The 19,314-nt window shown below is 41.6% G+C and overlaps 1 protein-coding gene across 3 annotated transcripts in view; it reads left to right on the top strand.

Annotated features, from left to right (window-relative positions):
* Window positions 1-19,314, top strand: part of PELI2 (pellino E3 ubiquitin protein ligase family member 2) — a 74,387-nt gene that overhangs the window by 11,905 nt on the left and 43,168 nt on the right. For all 3 annotated transcript variants that reach the window (XM_086749429.1, XM_086749431.1, XM_086749430.1), the window contains exon 2: window positions 14,188-14,317. In XM_086749429.1, coding sequence (XP_086605555.1) covers window positions 14,188-14,317 — 130 coding nt within the window. The remainder of the gene's footprint in view (window positions 1-14,187; window positions 14,318-19,314) is intronic.

The following is a 19,314-nucleotide window of genomic DNA, read 5'->3' on the forward strand; positions in this document are numbered from 1 at the left end:
CTGTTCAGATGTGCAGTTTGTCTGGGCATGAATTAAGCTGAGTTGAAATCTGGAGAAGTTCTGAAGAGTTGCCTGTTTCTAACTGATCACGGTAACTGCTCGTACCCTCTAGAAGTGCTTGTGTTTAATGGCGTGGGATAAACTGTTTAAGGATGTGATGCCCCTCTGAGACTGTTCAGCATGGATGCTGGGTAGAGGCAGAACAATATAGTCAGTTTTGGGGTGATGACCCAAACAGATGGAGTGAAGTCAGTTGTCTGAGGTAGTTCCTGCTCCTGGCTGTCTAGGCAGTCTTCTTGCTGGAGGACACCACATCCTGAACTCTGCTAGCACTGTTTGCTCCCTGTTCCAGTCATTTTCCGTCTGTCTCTGATGAATACTCTGTGATTTACTGAAAGATGTAGTGACAGGTGAAGTTGTAGTCTGTAACTGGAAATGAAGTCTGTTGTTGAGCTGATTTTTATTCCAGAGCCTCCCAATGCTGCTTGAGCTCTATGGAGGAAAGTCTGAGATGAATGACCCCCCCATCAGGGAATCCATGTGACTGTGATTCTCGCCACTGAGGAAAAGCTTCAACTGGAGCTGTCACCTTAGTAGACAAAGAAGAAATCCAACTGCAAGACGTGTACGCAGAGGAAATAATGTTTTGCTGATTCTGTGGCTTATGAAACTCCTTGTTTTCTGATTGTTCTCTTTTCACTACGATCGCTTTGCCTCTAGTGCCTGCAGTAATGGTGGCATGACAGCTTTGAGTGAACGGGAATGGACACAAATGTTCTGGCACTGCAGGTGGCTCTGGGGAAGAGATTTGGGTGTAGAAGAGTGGTGTAATCCCTAGTGGCAGCCTGGGCCACATCGTAAGGTCTGTCACAGGTGTTTGTGAAGAAAACTTACAGTTTTTGAACTACAGTTCATTGTGTAGTCTGTACAAGTCAGCACAGTGCCTCGGGGTGAGAAATTGTCTGGTTGTTATTGGGGTACGGGAAAAGCCTGAAGTAAGTGTGCTTCGTGAAGCACTTGGTATTGAACAGAGGTCTTGTGCTGATACGTGCTTTTGCTTTGGATCAGTTCACCTCTGCTTTTTCAGTAGAAAAAGGTGTTCCTAAAGAAGAACTCCTGAGTGTCTGCTTTTCTTGGAAAGCCAGCTTTTTGGAGGCATTTTGAACACAACCTGAAACTTTGTTTTGGAAACTGCACATCATGTCCGATGTAGTTTAGCAGCCTTATACTTTTGCCTCGCATATGTGAGCTCAGTTCAGAACTGAGACTAGTGTTCTGTGTTACTCAAACATTGAATTTTTCTGCATGTGAAAAGTCTCCCTTTCCAAGTGGTTGTAAAATAGCCTAGTTGAGGATTTTTGTCCTTGGCCAAAACTCTGAAAGGAGAAGTTTGTTTGGGATTTGTCCAGATGTGGATGCCTCTCTAGTGGACTTCAGGCTTGTTCCATTGTAATTGGCAGCTCCGGAAGATTTACTTCTGAGTTTTACAGGCAAAGATGTCGAACCAGACTGAGGGAGTGAGAGTGTTTCTGTACGTCATTCTTATCTTCTGCTGCCTCTAAAGGTGGTAGAGCTGTGGCACCTCTCACCTGAGACATTTCTACGTAATAGGAGCAAATGCTGTAGCTCTTTCCTTTGCTTTTGGTTGTAGGAGGAAAGTAAAACAGTTGTGGGAGAGTCTTTGGGTATAATGCTAAAGTACTGACAGAGTAGCAAGGGAATGTGCTCTTTGTTTTCTAAAATGCATACACAGTATCTTTAGCTGGGCAAGGGAGGAGAGGCAAGAATTTGGATATCTGCAAGACCCACATTAAAAAGGAGATAGGCTCAGATTGTGTCTGTACTTGCATATCATGCACCGGCAAGGGAGTGGGATGTGAAATTCCTTAGCATCGCGCTACTCCTCTGTTCAGTTCAAAAGAGCGTACCGTGGCCAAGGTGCCCTCATGGAGAGGGATGCCAGGTATAAAAACTTGAGGGCAAAAGTGAATCTCTTGAGCCAGCCAGCTGTAATCGATTACTTGATTTCCGTATCTCTGAACAAGCTCTTTTCAGATATGCTTTGCTGGGGAATCCTCTTCCAGTTTCAGTCTTGGGCTCATGAGCTTTATTTCTACAGCTGATTTTCCATTTGGCTTGCAAGTGCTACTTCTAAGTCCTGTAATGCTTTTTGGAATTATAGCCTGTACTTTGGGAAACACTGCTTTAAACAGATCCTCTGTTTTCCTGCTCTGTTTTGCCCCGTAGGGCATCCTTGCCTTTAAAATCAAAGAAATCTAGATAAATAGAGAGAAACATATGGGAAGGCTTGTTTTTCGAAAGCTGGTGAACAAAAATAGTAACGGTATGCTGACTGTCTTTGTGGTTTTTGGCTAAGAAAAAGAGCTGGATTTCCAAAGGGAAAAAAAAAATTGAGGAAGAACTAGATGTGGTTTTAAACTTGGTTTCTGTTCTACAAACCATTGTGCCACTTGTGCGCATTACTTAATATCCCTTGGAATGTGTAAATGCCAATTCTATGAAACTTCAGTTTGTAGAGTGTGTAACTAGAAGTAGGCAGGCTGGATTAGCACTGGAAGTAAACGAAGTGAAAATTTTTGGTCCTCCAGGAGACTTAGCTGCTGTAGAGCCTTCGTTGTGGCTGTAGGGTTTCAGTGGTTGCATCTGCGTGTAAGCACAGTCTCGCAAAGTTATCTTGGATAAAACCGTGTCTTGCTGCGTCGCTGAGAGCAACGTGCCTTCCCATCTGAAGACGACAGCAGTGCAAAATCTCTTGTTCGAGCAGTTGCTGCAAGAAGCTGTACAGTGAGATTCTTCTAGAGATGAGGAATGAAAAACTTCAGGAATACATAGTTTCTGTGACTTTGGTTCATTCTTAGTAAGCACATGCAGATACCTCGTAATTCTTAAATATTTGTGGTAGTGTTCTGAGACCTGTAAAGGGTCAATGTTTATTTGATATAGCATTTTGGAAGTTGTCTTACGGGAAGAAAAATGTCAAAATTTTGTGAGTAGAAGGGTGAAACTGAAACAATCTGCCATCATAAAGCTATGTGGATCAGAATTGGTTTTGCTAATCAGCAGTAAACATATAATAGCCTTGCAAAATCTTTTCCTGGCTAGAGGTGACTGATTAACTTTGTTATAGATTATGATAAAAGCAAACACCCAAGGTTACTTTGAATTAGTAAGTTGTCAGTGTGTTTTAAGTCTGAAGAAGATATATCGAAGTCTAGTTCTATGCATTGCTGCACTGTTAATTTCTGGTTTATTAAGATTTTTTTTTTTTTTAAAAAAAAAAACCCCAAACTCACAGCTTCAGCTGTGCTGTGATTCTTGTGTACTTATGGTACACACACTGATCTGGTAGGTTTCAGGTAGATCTTTAAAACTGGGTGTGAAGAATAATTTGTCCTGTATGTTTTTGAGAGCACGTCACACACCTGTCACTGCAGAACAGGTACTGCTTACCTTCCTTGCTGGCTGTTCCAGGTGTAATGCTGCCTTTCTTCGTGGTGCCCTCCAGACGTCTGGCGCTGTGCGGTTCTTCCAGCCTTCTGTGTGTTCTTTATGTCTCACTGGTTTTATTCCTACACTTACCTCACGGAGTGCCCGTTCATTTCTGGTTTTTTATGTTTGTTTTGAGAATAAGAATTAAAAGCGGGAACCTCTGACGATAACTCACCCTGAATACTGCGTGCTAAATGTAATCACAGAGTGGCTCTCAGCTAGGTCTCTCCTCTAGATCTTGCTTGGTGCCAGAAGGCAGAAAGGTAATTCTTTGGTTTTTCTCTTTACCTGCTCTAAATCTGCTTGGAGCAGGCTGTAGGGGAGATTATCTTGCTTTTTGCTGGTGCTGCTGTGGCAGTCGAGGATAATGCAGCACCAGTGACATCAGGGGAGCTGCTGTGTGAAGAGAGGCAGTAATGCTTACAAGTGCTACAGAGAGGGAAACCTGATTCTTTATTTTCTGTATGAGGCAAACATAAACACTCTGTTAAGCTACTGGAGTTGCACAGGGAACTGAGCATCTTTAAGGCTGTCTTTTCCCTGGGAAGCTAAAAGGAATGTTAAGATTGGTAGGATTTGACGCAGATGTTGCAGGTCAGGATACAGTAGTTGAGTGCTTCACTTTCTATTCAGTACACCAGCTGTGAGATCACCTATATTCACAAAATAGATGCAAATTTTATCTGTTCCTCTATGCCAAATTATACTGGAATGAACCTAAGATGATTCTTGCCATGCTTGAGTGTTTGGAAAAGCTGTAACAGGCATCCTGGAACTTCTTGTCTATGGAGTCACAAAAATGATGATATAACTGCTTGTATTTGGAGAATAACTGAGGTTACGGGAAAGCTATGACTTTTTCTTATGAAAAAAATGAATTGTCAGATAGTCCTTGATAGTGTTTTAGGGAAGGTATTTGATTGCTTAGGAAATGTATTGTCTGAATTGTGCTTTTTTTTTTTTTCTTTTTACATGGCTCAAATGGTGCTTTGAATCAAATGTAGTTTTTCCGTAATGTTTAAAGAAGTGAAGTTTCAGATGTAAGGTGGCGTTATTACAATTCATTCCTCAGACTAAAATTTGAACAGCTTGCTTTTGTGCCTTCAAGCACGTGCGAAGCACAAATAGACAGGCTGGGAGCGTATTTAGTATGTCAGGGCAGGTGTGTGTTGAGGTCTGTTGTCCCCTGCCATTTTATGAAGTCTAATTTGTCTTAATTCTGAAACTTTCAGCCTTGATCTGGTATTTCAAAGAAGATTGTAAATTGTTTCCGTCCAGAAGTGTGTGGATCCTAGGCCTCTGGTGTTCTGGATAAATAGTTGTCCTCCCTCACTTCTTTCTCCCTTTGCGTCATAACCCAGCTGTGTGTAGCGCTTTCCTTTGAAAGGGATTTTGTGTTTATCCGACTTGTTTTGAATGCAGTAAACTCTAGATCTCACTTTCTATCTGTATTTAGTTTAACAAAATACCGTATCAAACAGTTTCAGTGGCATTTGGCTAGGTTACAGACAGTTCTCAGATGAACAGTGTTTCCTCTGTAGTATGAGAGATTTAGAGGTGGAAAAAGGATTCGCTAAACACAGTGCTTTGCCCACCTCTTATGCTCTTTTAGCCAGAATAAAAAGCATGCTTTGAGATGAACTTGACTGGTTTATACCCCGTGTTTTGCTGTGCACTAGCATTGTTGGGTTTATGCGGCGGTGAATGGGTTCAGTTGACGGCTTTGGAGAGGGGCTTAAAGCACTGAATAAAACTGCCTCCTTGTTACGTGAATGCTGGGGGGCAGCGGTAAAATGTTGGAAATAAGGATTGTTAAAGGAAGTCATTATGTGAAAAAAACCCTTTTGCTTTCTGAAAGGAAAACCTCTTGCATTCTACTGCTTGTTCTAGTGTATTACTTACATTGGAATTGGTATAATAGTATCTTAAATGTAGGGCTTTGGTGGTTTTTTTTGTTTTTTTCCCCCCTGTTTTAAGGTAGCTGCTCTTTTTTTCCCTATTAGTGTCATGGTTATGGATGGCTTCTGAGAAATCTGTGTTGTAGGTGAGACTGTAATCCTTCCTTTCTCTGGCTGTAGTGCTTAACTGGGCTGCCTGTATAGGTTTTCAGCTATTAAGTTGTTTGGAACTGTCAGATTATTTGACTGCTTTAATTGAAGCTTATCCTGATGCTCTAGTAGTCTGCATCAGCATGCTGCTTTAGGTTTTTCTAGAGTATTAGCTTTTAATCAAACTCTTGTGCTGCTTGTGTAGTTGTTTTGCAGAAGCCTATGCAGCAAATATCCTCTGTTCCTGCCTCTTGAAATACCTATTTCCACTTTGCCATTAACACAAGCAAGTGAAGATCTTTAATGTCTTTAACTAAACCAAGGTTACAGTGCCAACTGAAACTTCTACAGAAGCGTACGTCTTTGAGAAGTGGTGGCGAGGGTTTGCTGGTTTTGATTTCACAAAAACAGAAGTCACAAATTAACCTATTGAAAAATAATCTGGGGAAGTAACAAACCACTTGCTAAGAGAAATACGGTCCGAGAGAGTGATAAGAGACTTCTATAGTAAGTTCCTCCCACCGCAGAAGTAGCATCAGCTAGTTTATACGCACACCAAAACTATGCTCTTGACTGGATATCAGTTGCCTTGTTACAATTAATTAGAGCAATAAAGCCTTGACTCTTGTGTCCTTCACTTGGAGACTAGTTGCTTTTGGTACTGTATTTTCTTGCTCTGTAATATCCTGCCCCCCTCCTCGGCCCTGTCAGTGAAGGGGAGGGGATCAAAATAGCAGAGAGACTTGGGACTTTTGAAGGGAACTGGATATGGAGTGTAAATAAAGCTGATTAAAAGCAGCTGTTAAACAATTGATCTGGCATTTGCAAGCCAACAGAATCCTTTAACTTTTTGTATAGGATTAAGTTAATATAGATCAGGAGTATGTTTTCTTGATTTGCCTATATTACATAAGCTGAATACGCATGAGGATTCATCAACTCTATTTTCTGTACATACTCTCCCTAAAACAAAATAGATTTTTTTTTTTTTTTTAAACTATTATGTTCCAGTTGTTAGAGCAGTGGGGTAGACCTGCTGCCAGTGGAGGGAGTATGTGGAGTGGAACAGTTTGAAAAGCAGCTTGTGAATTAATCTGAACTGTCCCACATCAGATCATTTCATCGCTTGGCGGGGGAGAACAAGAAGAGGCCAAGAGGCCGTAGCAGCCAGAAACAGGCTTTTTCCCTGCGAACCAGAAGAGCAACCAGTTCTGTTCCAGAACACCAAGGGAGAAGTAAGGTCACCCTGGAGAACCCCAGCTACTTCACATGTGATTTTTTGCGGTGTTTTCAGTAGATAAGGTTCTACTTAATTTGTATACTGAGGGGAGTAGGTTGTGGCTTATCTGAAATATTTATTTTTTCTTTTTTATTTTTTTTCCGTGGTGTACATAACCTTTTAGTCATGTGTTCAGCTAATCCACACCTCTGATTCTGATCAGAAAGGGGCTGGCTGTGTTTGAGCGTAAAAGCTCCGTAAGCATAGTATACAGCTTTGGGTCAAGCTGACTGCTAGGTTCCTAGTGGTAGCAGGAGCAATTAGGAGCAACTCTTGACAGGTAGCTAAAAAAAAAAAAATAATTAAAAATAACCCCTAATCACTAGCCAGCGATGCAGATCAGCCTTCTCTCTGAAAAACCTGCCTAATAACTATAGGGGTTATCAGGTCAGACTGCATTTCACTGAACCACTGCAACCTCTTTGAAGGCTCTAGGACTGTACAGACAGAGGTAAAGTGTGCAGGCAGTGCTAAAATTTGGCGCTGGGGAAGAGAAGCTTGTGGTGAACACACAGTATTGATCGCTATGCCAACGAATATTCCAAAAGTACTGGGGAAAGGAATTCTTCAAGTGTTTGATGAGAGTAAAATTAGTCCACAGATGCAAGTAGTAAGAACAAATATGCATCTCAAAAAAAAAAAGCAAACAAACAAAAATGCAAAAATAAAGCAAACCAGGAAGCTGATTATAGCCATAATTACCTACTCCAACATACCTTTCTCAGGGATAATCGTGTTCACAGATGCAAAACCTTAATTGGGGAAAGAGATGAGATTATTTGGGACTTTGGAACTTGCTGGTTTGGATTTTCTTGCTCTGCAGGAAGACTGCTTTATTAAGCTGTACTGCCGGTAGTGATTAGGAAGCATTTATACCTATAGAGCATTTATGCCAGCAGAGTCTGAGGTGGGACTGGGTCTTTTATTCTGTATTTCCTCCAAGACTGCGTAAACCAAAGGTCTTGGGTCAGTGGCTCTTGTTACTCAAAGGATGAGCTCTTTGCTCACCCATGAGTTCCTCATTGCTATTGTCATTATTGTAACAAAAACTCTATTTAAGAACATTACTTCCATTTGCTGCTATAACTTCTTTAAGTGTTTTTCTTCAGAAATAAAGAAAAATCAGACAGAAATCAAATCTTTTAGCGTGTGAGCCTGCTGTGAAAAGGGAAGGAGAACAGGTGGTTTGGTTCTGTGGTGGATTTGGCACGAAGTGCAGGAGACTTGCTTTAACTTGAGTCTCCCTTTCTGCCTGCATGGGGACGGTTTTATCCCTGAAGATGTTGAAACAAGGTGAGGAGGCCTGGGTTTTCCAGACTAACTGAAACAGAAATGTCACAGATGGACTGGATCAAGCCCTGGAGGTGGGGATGGACTAGGTGACTCCTTGAAGTTCCCTCTAGCTCTGTTTTCTCTCATTCGGTGATCACCAGGCAACTATACACTTTGGCAAAGCTACTCGCGATGCAATGGGGAAAGTGCATCCTTGGAAGACAGAAGGGGACCTTCTGGTCGGTCTGGGCTTGCTGAGCTGCCTCTGAAGAGTGAGTTGTTGAGTGCCGAGGGATGATGACAAGGACAACAGGTTCCTTCTTCCAACCTCTGAGAAACTTCAAGATTTCTGTTGTAATCTGTTGTAGTCATCTGTGAAGCGCTAGTGTTCAGGACCAGGCCAGTGATTAACAATACTTGTGGTGGTGGAGGCAGCTTCTGAGACAGAAATTAATGCGTGTGGCAATCAGCTGGAGACAGGCTTCGGCTTAAATTCATATAGAGTTAATATCCTTAATAGCAGTGCCCTGTACCAGAGAATAGAGTTCACAGGAGAAAATAAGCAGCGGTACCGTTTATCTTTGCTTCTCCTATTTGGCAACACTTCCCAATGAGACTGTTTGAGAATAACTTCACTGTCCTGTTTCACTGCAATTCTCAGATAATTGGCAGGCAGCGACTGCTTGTTTTGTGAAGGTCTGATACAGAAAAATATATCTGGAATAAATAGTGTCTTTGAAAAAGAAATTCCCAAGCCGTTCAGTTATTTTGCTGAAATAGTACATCGGTTCTCCTAGGTACAAAATGAACTGTTTGGCATCATACGAGGGGGGTGGTGTAAGGAGTATCAAATACCCTCAGTGATGTTCCACAAAAGGAGACACAAGTTCAGTTATTTTGTTGTCAACATTGATGATATTGAAGCTTTCTGTTTGTGTTTTGATATAAACTAGCTTGTGACTTTTTTTTTCTTTTTAATCTGTGTTCAAGGGAGTACATGTTGGATGCCTCAGCAGAAGAGGGCTTTCCAGTTAGTCAGGACTTCAGCATACAGTCATGAAAAGCTCTGTGCCTGGGTATTGTGAAGGTGAATAGTGCATCATTAGACTTCTCATGTTGGAGATGTCGTAACTGTAGACTTGCATTGTTTCCGAAGGAATCTCACGCTCCCTGTGCCATCTTTCCCTGGTTGCTGAGATAAGTGTTTCTGTGGCTTTGCAGTGAACTGCAGAGTGAGGAATTGATGTGGTTTAAAACTGAATTTAAAGCACAAATCTAGTTGTGTTGCTCCTTCACGTGAACCAGGGAGAGTAGCAGGAACAAAATAGCGAATCGGAGGTGGGACGGCTGGTTGGCCCACACTGCTTCAGTGATGGTAAAAATACGGTGTAAGCACAAAGAATTTCTGGTACATGCTGAGTATATACTGCTGTATGATGCCAAACACGGAACCAGAATGTAATGAAAGGAAAAATTCACTCAAGTCTGACTTCACGGTGAAAGCTGTGGCTGATACTTCTGCAGCTTTGTTGTTTAGCGCAGCGGAGATGTGCTGTGTCTCACACATCAGAGCTGCGGTAACAGCTGAACTGTGGCGTGTCGTCTGTTCAGCGCTGAGTCTGTGAGGTGGGGTGGTTTGCGTCTAAAATGATGAGGTGTGCAGTAGAACTGTTAGAAGGAGGTGAGGAAAGCAAAGCGACGTTACTCCTTTTTGTTCAGTGGAATTACTACCTGTGGAAGCTTATGATTTGATCAGTTTGTAGTCTTTTTGGAGGTAGATTGCAGAAGTATGGAGAAGTATTGAAGTGTAATGATAGTTTGTATTTACATAGCATTGTGTGTGTTAAAAAAAAAATATTAGCTTAATGCAGCAGCTGGTAGCTAGAGGATACTCCCCTTAATTTTGGGGATGACTTTACTGAGTTGAAGTCTAACTTTTTGAGGTGTAGGACAAGATTTTCAGAGCTCTTGTCCTAGATAGCAGAGGTCTTATTTACTCTTTGCTGCTGGCTAAGCCTGGTTCCCTTTAAAAACCAAGACAAAAAAAGCTTGTGTAACAAGCCATCCCACAAATTGTTCAAAACTTGATGATCTCTGAAGTAGTCAAGTAGGTTCCTACAGGACTTGTAGAAAATAGGAACTTGCCCACAGTATTTGGACTGCGGGAGAGGGCGTGTGTGGTCTTGCTTTCCAGACAGCAATGAGTCCACGCGGAGGAGAGGCTTTCATTACATATCCCAACCATGGGAAAAACTTAATTGGAGTTTGCAGTTCATTATATACTGAAATCCTCAGCTGTTTCATGTAAATTTGTAGGAAACTGGCTTTGAGAATTATGGTGCCCACAGCCTATGCCAGCACCACTCCCTTATTTGCAAGGAACAGCGCTATCAACAGAGGTAATTAATTATCCGTGAGGTTTCAGGATGCTGGCTGTCCAAGTGTTGCTGTTGCTGAGAAGCATTTGGAAGAAGTATAGGGCTACTCTTACCTCAGGTGTTGGTCTGATGTTTTGGAGCATGTGGAGAACTTCAGAAGTGACCTGTAGATCTGCATGTGAGCAGAATGGTCTTGGAAATGGTTGTTCTGTCTCTGTAAAATTTGGTATTTTTTTTTCCTAGTTTGTTATATTAGTTGGAAGCAACATGTGTTCTAGGCTTTTTGGTGGGGTGGAGGAGAGTTCCAGATGCAGGTTGTCTTTTGGCAGCGCTGGCCATCTTGTGAAGCAAGACACATTGTGTCCTGTGAGGAATTTCAGTTTAGAAAGGCAGAGACCTGCCAAGAAGTGTGTGTGGGTCTCCTGCCGCAGGAGCTGTCTGAAGTCGCACGCTTAACCAGGACGGAGACGCTGGGTGGGTGCAGGTCCTGTTGTGGGTGACAAGGTCCCGGGGCGTGACCGCTGGTTCCTTTGGTATGTAGACTGTTTAGGTGGTGGCCAGGAAAGGTGTGGCCGGGGTGCCATGGGGAGGGCTGGTTTGTGGTGAGCAAGTTGAGACTCCTGGCTTAGAAAAAATGAAGGTGTCTGCTGGCTGCAGAGAGGAAAGCAGCAAGTTCTCTGATACTCAGTTTTCCTCTTATAAAACACATACATATGCCTAGTAATTGTCCTAGCTCTTTACCAGTGTCAGATCAAAATAAAACTTGCAGGTCTGTAATTAAAGCATAACAAATAATAAAACTACCACGCAGTTCCTCCTGCCCTTTTGTGCAAACAGAATGTAGAAATTGGCACAAAGAAAACCTTCATGAAAACTTGTCAGTGCTAACCAGGGTGAATGAATTAAACTTTCACTTTGCTTGTATTTCTTTCCTATTTAAAAGTTTTCAAAAGGCCTTTTAACCTTGAGCGGCTTCTTCCTTTTTTTAAAGATAATTAAATCCCACAGAGACCTGAAATGAAATCGAGTAGCCTTTCCCAGTTATAATTGTTTTGGGAACATGAGAAAAAAACAAAATAACGCTACTAGCCTGGCTTTAACTTTCAGTGAGGCTACAGTGCTGCTTAACAGTGACACAAATAAAAAAAATTCAATTATGGAATATAAAGCTAGTGATGATATGCACATATACTACTCTATATATATTGCTTTCTCAGGTTTTCAGATAAAAATACTTGTAGAAAGAATGTTGTCTTCAGGCAAGTTAAAACTTGCTGGTATATTTATGGTAATGTAGTGTCTTTGAAAGAAAGCACGTGTATATATCTAGGAAGATTCAAGCTGGAAAAATCAAATTGTTCCTGTTGTAAGGGCTGGTATTTAAGTTGCCCGTGGATGGTGTTGATACATCTTTCTAGGAACTGGTCTCTTGTGACAAGGATCCGCTGTGTTAACTGAGTGCCATTCTTCTCTTGTGTAGGGTTAATAACAAGTTTCTAAAATCATAGAATCACAGAATGGTTTGGGTTGGAAGAGACCTTAAAGATCATTTAATTCCAACCTCCCTGCCCTGGGCAGGGACATCTTCCACCAGACCAGGTCGCTCAGAGCCCCGTCCAACCTGGCCTTGAGTGCTTCCAGGGATGGGGCATCCACAGCATCTCTGGGCCACCTGTGCCAGTGCCTCACCCCCCTCACAGCAGATAATTTCTTCCTTATGTCCAATCTAAACCTACCCTCTTCCAGTTTAAAGCCATTACCCCTTGTCCTGTCACTACGTGTCCTCATCAGAAGTCCCTCCCCCACTTTCTTGCAGGCGATGAGTAGGCCTGGCGTGACATAATACTGAGTTATTCCTGTTGTTTTTCTGCTGCGTTGGGGAATTTCTTGTAATATTCTAGAGAGATGCAGTAGTCTCCCCTGTGAAAATGGGAGTGAGAGAACAAGTTCAATTGTAGCCCAGCTGAAAAGCTCTTACCTTATTATGCATCTCTGGCATCAGGTATTAAATGTATATTTTTAAGTCTGGTTTTATGTTCTAGAGTACTTAAATTTGAGGTTGTTTCCATCTTAAATCTGCTCTTGTTTGTGCTCACAAACATTCAGCGGCCCTGCAGTTCAGATTACTGGCATTTTGACACTTACCATGTGAAGTTTTAAGCTATTTTCCTGCACGACACCCGGTGATCCGTGCCTTCTGCAGGGCAGTGCTCCAGAGCCTTAAAGAGGAGACTGGGTGCTCATCCACTACCCGTTTCCCATTTGTTTGCAAAAGGATACAAGGCTGTCCCAGTGAACTCTTCTTACATGAACTAGTTAGAAAAAAAAAAAAAAAGATGCTGGGTTACTGCTTTGCTTTTCCTAGTCAGCGATTGTCGTAGAACTGCTCTTACAGCTGAGCAGTGAGTGACTGTTACTTAGCCTTCTGCAGGGCTACGAACAAATGATTTTGATCTGCACACAGTGTAGCAGATGTAGAGCTGAACTACTTCTAAGTGTGTCTCTAAACAGATGATGAGTTCTAACTTTTTTATTTTTTTCCCCAACCTCTTTTACTTTGCAGGGAGTTACTCACCTTGAAATCTTACTCTTTCTTCTTTTCAGATTTTTTCCTGACACATTAGCTTTTAACATAAAGACTGTAGGAGAGGGATATATGTGATCAGTATAGAACAGACCTCACTGGTAAGACAACTGAGATTTATAAACCGAATAACACCTGTAGTTCTTCAGGCAAAAGTCTGAAATCTCTGAGGATCAGGAATGGAAGAGGCACCTACGCAGTAAAGCCTTGAGAGATGTTCATAGACCAGTTGAGAGTTATCAAGACTATTACAGGTGACAGTGCTGTGATGAGAAGCACCTCCTTGTCCTAGATCTTCAGGATGAGGTGGTGGTGAATTCAATGTTTGTGCATTACAAAGAAATTTCCAGTTGATTCCTTCTGTAGGTAAGGAGCTCTGTCCCCTTGAGGCTTAAGGCTTCTCTGAATAATGAATTCAGTGGGTCTCTGTTATCAGAGAGAGATGAAAGAACTGTTGAAGGCTACTGTGTTACACCTGATAAAGGAAGTCATTAGCAAATCTTCAGATACAGTCATGTGAATTAAAAAAAACTTGCCTCCTCTTTCCTTAGTAATAGATTAAGCCTTAAGGATTAGACTTTGGGGGGAAAAAAAGGGTGGAGTGGAATAAAACAACTAAAACCACTGCTATGTGAGCAGAGTCAAATTCCCTTTCACTTCGTTTGACTTGCCACTAAATTACTTTGTTTTCCCAAGTCGCTCCTGTTCTTCCTCTTGTCTTCTCCATTCCTGCATGAGATGTGGGGAAGGGGATGGTAGGGTAAAGACACTTTTAAAACTCCCCATGTGCTGAAATTACAGAGGAGACTTAGGTTTTGTTCTCCCAAATTCCTTTAATTCTAGAGGTGAAGAGGTATTTCCGTGGCTGAACAGCTCAATATTTCATTTGTAGTTGGTGACTCTATTAATGATGAATAAAATTTCAACGGTTGGTAGGGAAACGATGTTTGAATGCTCATAATTCAGGAAACAAAATTTACCATGGTTATGTTACTTTCTTTGGTTTTAGGCCGTGCGTTTGATGACATCAGGATATTGTGACCAAACTGCTGCTCTCCTTTTCTGTGTTCCAAATTGTTAGTCTTTCATTTCAAACTTTTTTTTGTTTCTTTGTAGGTATAATGGATCCCTCCCTAGTGGTGACAGAGGACGCCGGAAAAGCAGATTTGCACTTTATAAGCGACCTAAGGCCAATGGGGTTAAGCCCAGCACTGTTCACGTGATTTCTACTCCCCAAGCATCAAAGGTATGTGACAGTGGGACAAATCCTGTTTTCCTGATGATCCTGCACAGAAAACAACTCTCATATTACTACTGATTTACCTTGCTGCTGTTCCATTCTGTGGTAGTCAGATGTATTTGGTTTACTGAAAAGTCTGCAGTGGATTTTCTTTCTAGGGGTATATATCTTCAATTTTAATCCATTTACCTGTTGAAAATAGTCTTTAACCTCAGGTATGAGATAATCTGACCTTTCTGCCCCTGTTCAGACAGCTGACTTTGTCAATGCTGACGGTTTTATCTGAGCCATAAAGTGGTCATGTGATGTAAATACAAGAAGTATTTTCATTTTTCTCTCACTGGAGAGTGTGAGGTTGGTATATCCCTTTCCTCTTCAGGTAGGTAGCTGGCACGGTATAAAAAACTTAGTGATCCCTCTGGGCCTCTCATTTTTGTTGCTAATAATGACATTGTATATGTTTTTCGCTTGAAGACCAATGTAAGTGAGGGAGGAAAAGTGATGAAGTAAATGTATTAATGTCTGGAATTGTCCAGGTTGAAGCTTTGCTGGTGGGACATGTTTCAAGCTGCAGAAAGTCATCCCTTCTCTCAAACTCTTTTTCCTGGAAGCAAAAAGTGACTAGGGGTTCTGGCCAAACTGGAGGGGAAGTTCTGTGGTGACACTCACAAGAGTGGATTATTTGTAGGAGATGTACATTTGTAGGAGATATAAATCAGGGGAGGGAGAGAACATACGCCATTCTCAGAAGTGTGTTGTCTAACTTAGACCACGAGAAGAATATTGTTTTATACGTGGTATAGGAATATGTTCCCTTTTATAATAAATACCATACCAGTATACACCTAAACTTATCGAAGTATACAGTATCAGAGTTTGGTTTTTTAAAGATTTATAGGGCCTGCATAGCGCAGATAAATATGTAGCCTTTTGTGTTAAAATTTCTCTTAAAGTTTTCCAGTGTTTGTATTCTCAGAATGAAAGCATTTGTGAGTTAAATCTTCCTGATGAAGTCAACCTTCAAAACAGAAGGCTGTTTGGGTGTGGGTAACTCTGGTCTGTTGCTTAAAATGTAAGAAATGAATAAAAATGTGTTGTACGTAGCTGATGGAAATACACACGTGTTCTTGCTGGATAATCTTAAGCGTTTGGACTACAGATAGTATTTTGACATTTGAGTTGCAAAATGTTTGAACACCTGGCAGGCACCACAAGATATCTGGTTAATGTTTGTCTGCGTTGTTATTGTCGCGCAGATAAAATGTGTGCTGTACAAATTAGTGCCCTTTCAAAGACAGTATAGGATCTGAGACATTAAAGTCCCTCCTTTGAGAATTTGGATTCAGGTAGATATGTCAGGTTGAATGTGTTCTTTTGCACTCTCTCTGAACCCGTGTAAAAGAGCTTTTGTGTATTTATACTGTTGTCTGGGGCAAGGCTGGTGGACGTGTGCCAGAACAGTGATGCAGTGGATTTCAGTTAGTGCTCTTTCGGATGTACAGGAAGGACGTTTACATTTTAAGATGCTTTTGTAGGCTTTTCTGACATCTTAAACACCAGAGCCTAAATGTGTTTTACTAGGAATGGCTTCTGCCTACAACTTCTGTAAATGATTCCAGAAACGTAGAATCATAGAGAAAAGGGTGAGCTCCTTTGTTCTTGGAAAATAATATGCAACTTGACCTCAGAGGTTTTGTTCTGCTCTCAGTCTTTCAGTCTAACTCTTGTTTAAGGAAGATGAAACAGTGGGAACTTGTGCTGCACAGGATATTAACAAGTTTCCTCCCTTTACGTCCTTCTTTGTAACTTTTCGGATACCGCTTCTCTGTTTTGCTTTGCTTGTCTGTAGCTGTGGTGGGTACAGCACTGGCTGTCTCCATTTGTTTTCCGTCTGCGGTGGCGTGGATGCTTGAATAAGGTGCATGGCTGGTTTTGTGCTAATTGCATTAATGCAGCAGCTTAAGAACTGTAGCTGTCACCAATTCTCAGTTAGCGTGTCAGCCTGCTGCACTAGATTGTAAGAGGATGCTTGTCATGTTCCATTGTCCCTGCTGTGCAGGTGTCAAGGACAGCTGGAGCAGCAGTGGTTTCAGTAGTAAATTTAGCTGAGCTAATTGCATATGAATCAGTGCCTTTTGGTTTTTTTCCACTGGAGTGCTTGTTTTTTGCCACTCTGCCTTCTGGAGGTGCCGAAGAAAATTCAGAATTGCTTGGCCTTCTAAGGGTATATGGGTGTATTTAGGGGGAAAGCACTGCACGGGGTAGTCAGTCTCAAGGGTTTTTTTAAGGGGGTGAGGGGAGTGTGAGACTTTTCATTAACTGTGTATGAACCTTACTCAAGTTTTTAATAATCCCTGTTGCTAGACTAGAGAGTTGTGGTTTTTTTTTTTTTTCAAAATCATCAAGTCGCAGGAGAGGCCATTCCTTGCACTGGCTTGGGTCTCTTCGTGAAGAGGAAGACTTGTTATCAGTCATGATCATATCATCTGTGAAAACCTTCTGACTACCAAACTCTTAGGTGTGTTTTACTAGCTCATTATGACATAGCCAGGATTGCTGATTTTTATTTTCGAGCTATTAGAGATATTTAACAAAATCAAAAGTCGGTTGTAATGTTTATTTTGTTTGGTTGAGTCGTTTTCACTGTTGCTTTCACGCACAGTAGTTAATGCTGTGGAACTCAAGTCTTTCTGCTGGTGGCCGAGATGATTACAAGGTTTACTTTGCCAAAAATTTTCCAGTGAGTGCTGAACTTCAAGGGAGACGGGGATGTAAGTCTTCAGAATAATCACCTGGGAATGATGGGGTGCTGAATTGGAGTTTATTAGTTTTCTTGGGAGGGGATATGGGAGGTTTTTTAAGGATTTGGGTTTTTTTTTTTATTTTATTTTGGGGGTTTGTGTGGTTTTGTTTGTTTGTTTTAGGGTGTACATGTCTGACAGGGAAAGAGGTGTCTGTTACTGAAAACAAAACCAGCTTAATATTGGTGTAGTAATATTTGAGAACAGTGTATCTTTCTCACAGATCTTAAGTAGGTGAATAATAAACCCTGTCTAAATAAAACTGTACGATCCCAATTTTTGCCAAGCACAAATGTTCATCTTCCTGTACGTATCCAATATCTTGGTTCAGTGGGTGGCTAGGTTAACATTTTCCCCCCTGTGCAAGCACAGGTGGATCTTCATTCCTGTTTCCTCCTCTTCGTAGCCATCACTAACTCCTTGTTGGAGGTTGTTAGTGGGAGTTGTTCTTTTTGTGGAACCATGGGAGAGAACTCCCCCAGTGCCATATGAGGGGTGCTGGCAGCTGGTATGAACAATGAGTTTACTGGTGGTACTGAACACTCAAGTTGTGTAGCCCCCCGTGACTCTACGTACATTTACATTTCTTTATTGGTTTGTAATGCTCTGGAATTACTTCTATGGATGTGAAGGTTAGGAAAATGAAGAAGGAACTTCACGTGCATTTGAGTTACTTGGAGTATGATATTAGGAAGCGTGAATTGTTGACATTAGCTCTCCAGGATTCCCTAGGATTACTCCAGAAGCATGAATTCATTCTATTGTAACAGCGTGTGTGGTATTTGAGACCTTTCAATGTAACTAGCAAGCACTAGAAGGACTCCTTTCGAACAATGTTTGCTTTGATACCTAAGCACTTGCATTCTTAATACTGAGTTGATAGAAGATTGCAAATGTCTTTTGAATTGCTGCAGAGTACAAAAACCCCACCTTTAATACCTTTTTAGAGTGGTATGTCTTGGTATTTATTATGTCTGCCTTCCTCGGGATCAAAGTTTTCCTTTGGTAACCTGTGGTAGATAAAGACAGCCTATTTCCTCCCCTATGAAATTACTATTTCAAGCTGCCTGGGGAAGATCTTTCCAACTTTAAAGTCCAATTACCTGCCGAGTTGGCTTCTGCTTTGTGCTATCACAACAGCAGCTTCTGTAGTCACTGGCTGGGTTCCTGCAGCTCAAATCAAGTTTCATGCTGCTACTGGAGAAGAACAAAATGCAGCCATACCAGTAATTATTAGGTCGGGGAGAGAGCTGCAATTTGTGCTTTGAGTGATGAGAGAAAACGAAAGTATAGGGTTCTTGTGATTCGTTATCTACTGTAAGTGTTGCATCTGCTTGGAGGTACTTTGTGAATTTTGAGTAAAAAAGACCAGAAATCCTTTTGGCACTGATAGCTTTTGGTGTTCATTCTAGATGAGAGCTGTAGAGCTCAGCTGCTGTCAGGAGGGTACTGTGTCTGTCAGTGGCTTTTTCTCTTTCCTATTGGGCTTATTTATGGTGTCATCAGCTCACGGAGCACTAATTTGTTCTGAAGTAACTTAATCACATAGGTGTCTTGAGACTCCTGGGTTGTGCAGAGGCAGCTTTTTCGTGGCTCATCAGACTGACTCTGCTTGAATAATAGTTTCCTCGGTGTAGGTTGTCGTTTTCTTCTATTCAGTGCGCATCATCTTAACACGTGAAGTCCCTACCCCCTTTCCCTCGCAAATAACAGGGAATGGTTAGACAATTTCACTAGTAGAGCTTAATAAATAACTTGCTTTGAGGCTCTCCTTCCTGAGCTTTTGGGACCTGTTGAGCAGAACACATGTCAAAGGTTTTGGAAAATCACTTTACAGTGTTTTCTAACAAAACCCAGATGTTGACTTGAAGGAAGGGGAATTAAAAATTGCTGAGGACTACGGCAGTTTATTTTTGTATGTCTTAACATTGTTTTGAGTTTTCATGCTCTCCCTTCAGAGGGTAGACAAAAGATCAAAAAAAATGCTTTCCTTGTATACTTTGTTTAAACTGCATTGACTATAAATCAATATCTAGAGCAGATTCTACTAGAATTTGAGTGCCCTTTGAAAGCAGAGGAAGGTGCAGTGATCACCAGGGCTAGTGATAAGAAACTTGGGAGCGTTGCGTTTCCCCGTACACTTCCACTTTGCTGGCTGCGTAACTCGCCGCTGAGCGATATCTATCAGTTTGCACCTCTTCT

This window comes from Chlamydotis macqueenii, chromosome 5 (assembly GCF_036417535.1).
Source record: "Chlamydotis macqueenii isolate bChlMac1 chromosome 5, bChlMac1.mat, whole genome shotgun sequence".
Classification (NCBI taxonomy): Eukaryota; Metazoa; Chordata; class Aves; order Otidiformes; family Otididae; genus Chlamydotis; species Chlamydotis macqueenii.